This window comes from Rhinoderma darwinii, chromosome 9, assembly GCF_050947455.1.
Source record: "Rhinoderma darwinii isolate aRhiDar2 chromosome 9, aRhiDar2.hap1, whole genome shotgun sequence".
NCBI classification, from domain to species: domain Eukaryota; kingdom Metazoa; phylum Chordata; class Amphibia; order Anura; family Rhinodermatidae; genus Rhinoderma; species Rhinoderma darwinii.
The window spans coordinates 79,435,976-79,443,977 of NC_134695.1; the positions used below are offsets into that span (position 1 = coordinate 79,435,976).

The 8,002-nt window shown below is 43.9% G+C and overlaps 1 protein-coding gene across 2 annotated transcripts in view; it reads right to left on the bottom strand.

Moving 5' to 3' along the window:
• AARS1 (alanyl-tRNA synthetase 1) overlaps positions 1-7,618 on the bottom strand; it is a 33,971-nt gene extending 26,353 nt beyond the window's left edge. Inside the window, exons 1-3 of one of the 2 annotated variants that reach the window (XM_075838254.1) lie at positions 7,402-7,605; positions 6,972-7,215; positions 2,884-3,017 (exon numbers count right to left, since the gene is read on the bottom strand). In XM_075838254.1, coding sequence (XP_075694369.1) covers positions 2,884-3,017; positions 6,972-7,186 — 349 coding nt within the window. In that variant the 5' untranslated portion in view covers positions 7,187-7,215; positions 7,402-7,605. Of the gene's footprint in view, positions 1-2,883; positions 3,018-6,971; positions 7,216-7,401 lie in introns of both variants that reach the window. The other variant, XM_075838257.1, reaches the window with a different exon arrangement.
• Between the last annotated feature and the right edge of the window lie 384 nt (positions 7,619-8,002).

Sequence of the window (8,002 nt, forward strand, 5' to 3'; positions counted from 1 at the left end):
CTGCAGTCACTATTCTGCTGGAGGAGTCACTGTGTACATACATTACATTACTTATCCTGTACTGATCCTGAGTTATATCCTGTATTATACTCCAGAGCTGCACTCACTATTCTGCTGGTGGAGTCACTGTGTACATACATTACATTACTTATCCTGTACTGATCCTGAGTTATATCCTGTATTATACTCCAGAGCTGCACTCACTATTCTGCTGGTGGAGTCACTGTGTACATACATTACATTACTTATCCTGTACTGATCCTGAGTTATATCCTGTATTATACTCCAGAGCTGCACTCACTATTCTGCTGGTGGAGTCACTGTGTACATACATTACTTATCCTGTACTGATCCTGAGTTACATCCTGTATTATATTCCAGAGCTGCACTCACTATTCTGCTGGTGGAGACACTGTGTACATACATTACTTATCCTGTACTGATCCTGAGTTACATCCTGTATTATACTCCAGAGCTGCACTCACTATTCTGCTGCTGGTCACTGTGTACATACATTACATTACTTATCCTGTACTGATCCTGAGTTATATCCTGTATTATACTCCAGAGCTGCACTCACTATTCTGCTGGTGGAGTCACTGTGTACATACATTACATTACTTATCCTGTACTGATCCTGAGTTACATCCTGTATTATACTCCAGAGCTGCACTCACTATTCTGCTGGTGGAGTCACTGTGTACATACATTACATTACTTATCCTGTACTGATCCTGAGTTATATCCTGTATTATACTCCAGAGCTGCACTCACTATTCTGCTGGTGGAGTCACTGTGTACATACATTACATTACTTATCCTGTACTGATCCTGAGTTACATCCTGTATTATACTCCAGAGCTGCACTCACTATTCTGCTGGTGGAGTCACTGTGTACATACATTACTTATCCTGTACTGATCCTGAGTTATATCCTGTATTATACTCCAGAGCTGCACTCACTATTCTGCTGGTGGAGTCACTGTGTACATACATTACTTATCCTGTACTGATCCTGAGTTATATCCTGTATTATACTCCAGAGCTGCACTCACTATTCTGCTGGTGGAGTCACTGTGTACATACATTACTTATCCTGTACTGATCCTGAGTTATATCCTGTATTATACTCCAGAGCTGCACTCACTATTCTGCTGGTGGAGTCACTGTGTACATACATTACTTATCCTGTACTGATCCTGAGTTATATCCTGTATTATACTCCAGAGCTGCACTCACTATTCTGCTGGTGGAGTCACTGTGTATATACATTACATTACTTATCCTGTACTGATCCTGAGTTACATCCTGTATTATACTCCAGAGCTGCACTCACTATTCTGCTGGTGGAGTCACTGTGTACATACATTACATTACTTATCCTGTACTGATCCTGAGTTACATCCTGTATTATACTCCAGAGCTGCACTCACTATTCTGCTGGTGGAGTCTCTGTGTACATACATTACTTATCCTGTACTGATCCTGAGTTACATCTGTATTATACTCCAGAGCTGCACTCACTATTCTGCTGGTGGAGTCACTGTGTACATACATTACATTAATTATCCTGTACTGATCCTGAGTTATATCCTGTATTATACTCCAGAGCTGCACTCACTATTCTGCTGGTGGAGTCTCTGTGTACATACATTACTTATCCTGTACTGATCCTGAGTTACATCTGTATTATACTCCAGAGCTGCACTCACTATTCTGCTGGTGGAGTCACTGTGTACATACATTACATTAATTATCCTGTACTGATCCTGAGTTATATCCTGTATTATACTCCAGAGCTGCACTCACTATTCTGCTGGTGGAGTCACTGTGTACATACATTACTTATCCTGTACTGATCCTGAGTTATATCCTGTATTATACTCCAGAGCTGCACTCACTATTCTGCTGGTGGAGTCACTGTGTACATACATTACATTAATTATCCTGTACTGATCCTGAGTTACATCCTGTATTATACTCCAGAGCTGCGCTCACTATTCTGCTGGTGGAGACACTGTGTACATACATTACATTACTTATCCTGTACTGATCCTGAGTTACATCCTGTATTATACTCCAGAGCTGCACTCACTATTCTGCTGGAGGAGTCACTGTGTATATACATTACATTACTTATCCTGTACTGATCCTGAGTTACATCCTGTATTATACTCCAGAGCTGCACTCACTATTCTGCTGGTGGAGTCACTGTGTACATACATTACATTACTTATCCTGTACTTATCCTGAGTTACATCCTGTATTATACTCCAGAGCTGCACTCACTATTCTGCTGGTGGGGTCACTGTGTACATACATTACATTACTTATCCTGTACTGATCCTGAGTTACATCCTGTATTATACTCCAGAGCTGCACTCTCTATTCTGCTGGTGGAGTCACTGTGTACATATATTACATTACTTATCCTGTACTGATCCTGAGTTACATCCTGTATTATACTCCAGAGCTGCACTCACTATTCTGCTGGTGGAGTCACTGTGTACATACATTACATTACTTATCCTGTACTGATCCTGAGTTACATCCTGTATTATACTCCAGAGCTGCACTCACTATTCTGCTGGTGGAGTCACTGTGTACATAGATTACATTACTTATCCTGTACTGATCCTGAGTTATATCCTGTATTATACTCCAGAGCTGCACTCACTATTCTGCTGGTGGAGTCACTGTGTACATACATTACTTATCCTGCACTGATCCTGAGTAATATCCTGTATTATACTCCAGAGCGGCACTCACTATTCTGCTGGTGGAGTCACTGTGTACATACATTACTTATCCTGTACTGACCCCTGCAGCAGCTTTACGAGTTGTGACTGAAGCTTTGGAGTATAATGGGACGTTCACACTCACCTGTGGGGACCCCGGTCTCAGCCTCCAATTGCTGATAAAGTTTGTTCGAGTAATCAGCCATTTCAGTCTCTATGGAAATGTGTTTGACTGTGCTCACTGCGCCGGCACAGAACCGCGTGGAACCAGCGGCTAATCTGCAAGAAACGGAGAAGCGGTGAGTGTTAGGGACGTTATTAGACGCGAGGTAGTTGGGTCTGAATAACTGCTGCTCAAAGAGTAATGGAAGAGCTCAGGATAAAAAACATCTAGGGGGGTGGAGGATAGAAGACGGCGACTGACAGAGGTCATTACTGTTCCCAAAAAAAAAAGGTGACATTTAACATATAAACGCACAATCACCTGACTCATTCCATTACTACTAACAGCTCCCTATGAACCCCAAAATACATATAGAATGAACCTACATAAATCAGCGGAGTCACTGTGTACATTATATTACTTATCCTGTATTATACTCCAGAGCTGCACTCACTATTCTGCTGGTGGAGTCTCTGTGTACATACATTACATTACTTATCCTGCGTTATATCCTGTATTATACTCCAGAGCTGCACTCACTATTCTGCTGGTGGAGTCACTGTGTATATACATTACTTATCCTGTACTGATCCTGAGTTACATCCTGTATTATACTCCAGAGCTGCACTCACTATTCTGCTGGTGGAGTCACTGTGTACATACATTACATTACTTATCCTGTACTGATCCTGAGTTATATCCAGTATTATACTCCAGAGCTGCACTCACTATTCTGCTGGTGGAGTCACTGTGTACATACATTACATTACTTATCCGGTACTGATCCTGAGTTACATCCTGTATTATACTCCAGAGCTGCACTCACTATTCTGCTGGTGGAGTCACTGTGTACATACATTACATTACTTATCCTGTACTGATCCTGAGTTACATCCTGTATTATACTCCAGAGCTGCACTCACTATTCTGCTGGTGGAGTCACTGTGTACATACATTACATTACTTATCCTGTACTGATCCTGAGTTACATCCTGTATTATACTCCAGAGCTGCACTCACTATTCTGCTGGTGGAGTCACTGTGTACATACATTACATTACTTATCCTGTACTGATCCTGAGTTACATCCTGTATTATACTCCAGAGCTGCACTCACTATTCTGCTGGAGGAGTCACTGTGTACATACATTACATTACTTATCCTGCACTGATCCTGAGTTATATCCTGTATTATACTCCAGAGCTGCACTCCCTATTCTTCTGGTGGAGTCACTGTGTACATACATTACATTACTTATCCTGTACTGATCCTGAGTTACATCCTGTATTATACTCCAGAGCTGCACTCACTATTCTGCTGGTGGAGTCACTGTGTACATACATTACATTACTTATCCTGTACTGATCCTGAGTTATATCTTGTATTATACTCCAGAGCTGCACTCACTATTCTGCTGGTGGAGTCACTGTGTACATATACTACATTACTTATCCTGTACTGATCCTGAGTTATATCCTGTATTATACTCCAGAGCTGCGCTCACTATTCTGCTGGAGGAGTCACTGTGTACACACATTACATTACTTATCCTGTACTGATCCTGAGTTATATCCTGTATTATACTCCAGAGCTGCACTCACTATTCTGCTGGCGGAGTCACTGTGTACATACATTACATTACTTATCCTGTACTGATCCTGAGTTACATCCTGTATTATACTCCAGAGCTGCACTCACTATTCTGCTGGTGGAGTCACTGTGTACATACATTACATTACTTATCCTGTACTGATCCTGAGTTACATCCAGTATTATACTCCAGAGCTGCACTCACTATTCTGCTGGTGGAGTCACTGTGTACATACATTACATTACTTATCCTGTACTGATCCTGAGTTACATCCTGTATTATATTCCAGAGCTGCACTCACTATTCTGCTGGTGGAGTCACTGTGTACATACATTACATTACTTATCCTGTACTGATCCTGAGTTATATCCTGTATTATACTCCAGAGCTGCACTCACTATTCTGCTGGTGGAGTCACTGTGTACATACATTACTTACCCTGTACTGATCCTGAGTTACATCCTGTATTATACTCCAGAGCTGCACTCACTATTCTGCTGGTGGAGTCACTGTGTACATACATTACATTACTTATCCTGTACTGATCCTGAGTTATGTCCTGTATTATACTCCAGAGCTGTACTCACTATTCTGCTGGTGGAGTCACTGTGTACATACATTACTTATCCTGTACTGATCCTGAGTTATATCCTGTATTATACTCCAGAGCTGCACTCACTATTCTGCTGGTGGAGTCACTGTATACATACATTACATTACTTATCCTGTACTGATCCTGAGTTACATCCTGTATTATACTCCAGAGCTGCACTCACTATTCTGCTGGTGGAGTCACTGTGTACATACATTACTTATCCTGTACTGATCCTGAGTTATATCCTGTATTATACTCCAGAGCTGCACTCACTATTCTGCTGGTGGAGTCACTGTGTACATACATTACATTACTTATCCTGTACTGATCCTGAGTTATATCCTGTATTATACTCCAGAGCTGCACTCACTATTCTGCTGGTGGAGTCACTGTGTACATACATTACATTACTTATCCTGCACTGATCCGGAGTTACATCCTGTATTATACTCCAGAGCTGCACTCACTATTCTGCTGGTGGAGTCACTGTGTACATACATTACATTACTTATCCTGCACTGATCCGGAGTTACATCCTGTATTATACTCCAGAGCTGCACTCACTATTCTGCTGGTGGAGTCACTGTGTACATTACATTACTTATCCTGTACTGATCCTGAGTTACATCCCGTATTATACTCCAGAGCTGCACTCACTATTCTGCTGGTGGAGTCACTGTGTACATACATTACATCACATATCCTGTACTGATCCTGAGTTACATCCTGTATTATACTCCAGAGCTGCACTCACTATTCTGCTGGTGGAGTCACTGTGTACATACATTACATTACTTATCCTGTACTGATCCGGAGTTATATCCTGTATTATACCCCAGAGCTGCACTCACTATTCTGCTGGTGGAGTCACTGTGTACATACATTACATTACTTATCCTGTACTGATCCTGAGTTACATCCTGTATTATACTCCAGAGCTGCACTCACTATTCTGCTGGTGGAGTCACTGTGTACATACATTACATTACTTATCCTGTACTGATCCTGAGTTACATCCTGTATTATACTCCAGAGCTGCACTCACTATTCTGCTGGTGGAGTCACTGTGTACATACATTACATTACTTATCCTGTACTGATCCTGAGTTACATCCTGTATTATACTCCAGAGCTGCACTCACTATTCTGCTGGTGGAGTCACTGTGTACATACATTACATTACTTATCCTGTACTGATCCTGAGTTACAGCCTGTATTATACTCCAGAGCTGCACTCACTATTCTGCTGGTGGAGTCACTGTGTACATACATTACTTATCCTGTACTGATCCTGAGTTACATCCTGTATTATACTCCAGAGCTGCACTCACTATGCTGCTGGTGGAGTCACTGTGTACATACATTACATTACTTATCCTGTACTGATCCTGAGTTACATCCTGTATTATACTCCAGAGCTGCACTCACTATTCTGCTGGTGGAGTCACTGTGTACATACATTACATTACTTATCCTGTACTGATCCTGAGTTACATCCTGTATTATACTCCAGAGCTGCACTCACTATTCTGCTGGTGGAGTCACTGTGTACATACATTACATTACTTATCCTGTACTGATCCTGAGTTATATCCTGTATTATACTCCAGAGCTGCTCTCACTATTCTGCTGGTGGAGTCACTGTGTACATACATTACATTACTTATCCTGTACTGATCCTGAGTTACATCCTGTATTATACTCCAGAGCTGCACTCACTATGCTGCTGGTGGAGTCACTGTGTACATACATTACTGATCCGGAGTTACGTTCTGGAGGATGACACAGGGTTAGTATGTATGCAGTGATTGTGCCGTTTATGGTGATCTCAGGTGGAGATTCTTTGTATAACGGCTGCCGGTTTGCGCCATGTAGAGACTCACCTTCCCTGCTCCAACAATACGATATCATGCCAGCCCAGCTTGGTGAGGTGATACGCCACAGACGCCCCCATTATCCCACCTCCGCAGATGACCACTTGGGCACGAGGGGGCAGAGGCCGTGTTTCCGTGGAGGCCATTCTCTGTGGAGGACACACACACCGCCAGCCACGCCATCTTACGTGCCCCCAGACATCTGAAATCAGGCGGGCGTGCATCGTGGCGAGGACAGACGTGGCAGCGGATTCTGCGGGGAAAGAAAAATAAAGATAATAAGCGCAGGTGACAGGTGAGAGCGCCACAGAAGGTCACACACACATTATACTGCATTACAGGACAGCGTGAAGCCCCTGGTAACAGTAGTCATGGTGACAGCTGGGCCCTAAACCATAAAGGAAAATGATATTTGACATGGAGGGTTAGTAGTACACACACAGTAGAGGTCAGGGCAGCAGGGGGCGCTGTACTCTCAGGGTTATTAGGCCGCCGGCGACGTCCCGTCCATCACCCCCAACACTCCCCACGGGGGCAGCGACACCTCCAACAGCTCCGCTTCCGGTTTATCCCTCACTTATATAACCGATCTGACCCCCGGGGAAACACGTCCAGTCGGGTGATGTCATCGCGCAAGCCGCACCCACTCGACCAATTAAAAAGCGCGTTCCGGGTCCGCCCCACAACTCTGTTTGGGAGACGCACATGGCCACCGAGCAACCAATCAGCACTTTAAAGGCGTTATGATCAACAGCCAATCACAAACCGAGGGCGTGGTGTAATTGGGAACATGTCTAGCATGGAGCTACAGATGAGTTCTGAGGAGGAGCAGGTGGTGGCGCTACAGTGGAGGCCGGAGCGGAGGAGGCCAGAGCTGAGGCACGGAGGAGGCTGAAGCGGAGGAGGCCAGAGCTGAAGCTTGGAGGAGGCTGGAGCGGAGGAGGCTGAGGCACGGAGGAGGCCGGAGCTGAAGTTCGGAGGAGGCTGAAGCGGAGGAGGCTGAGGCACGGAGGAGGCCGGAGCTGGGGTACGGAGGAGTC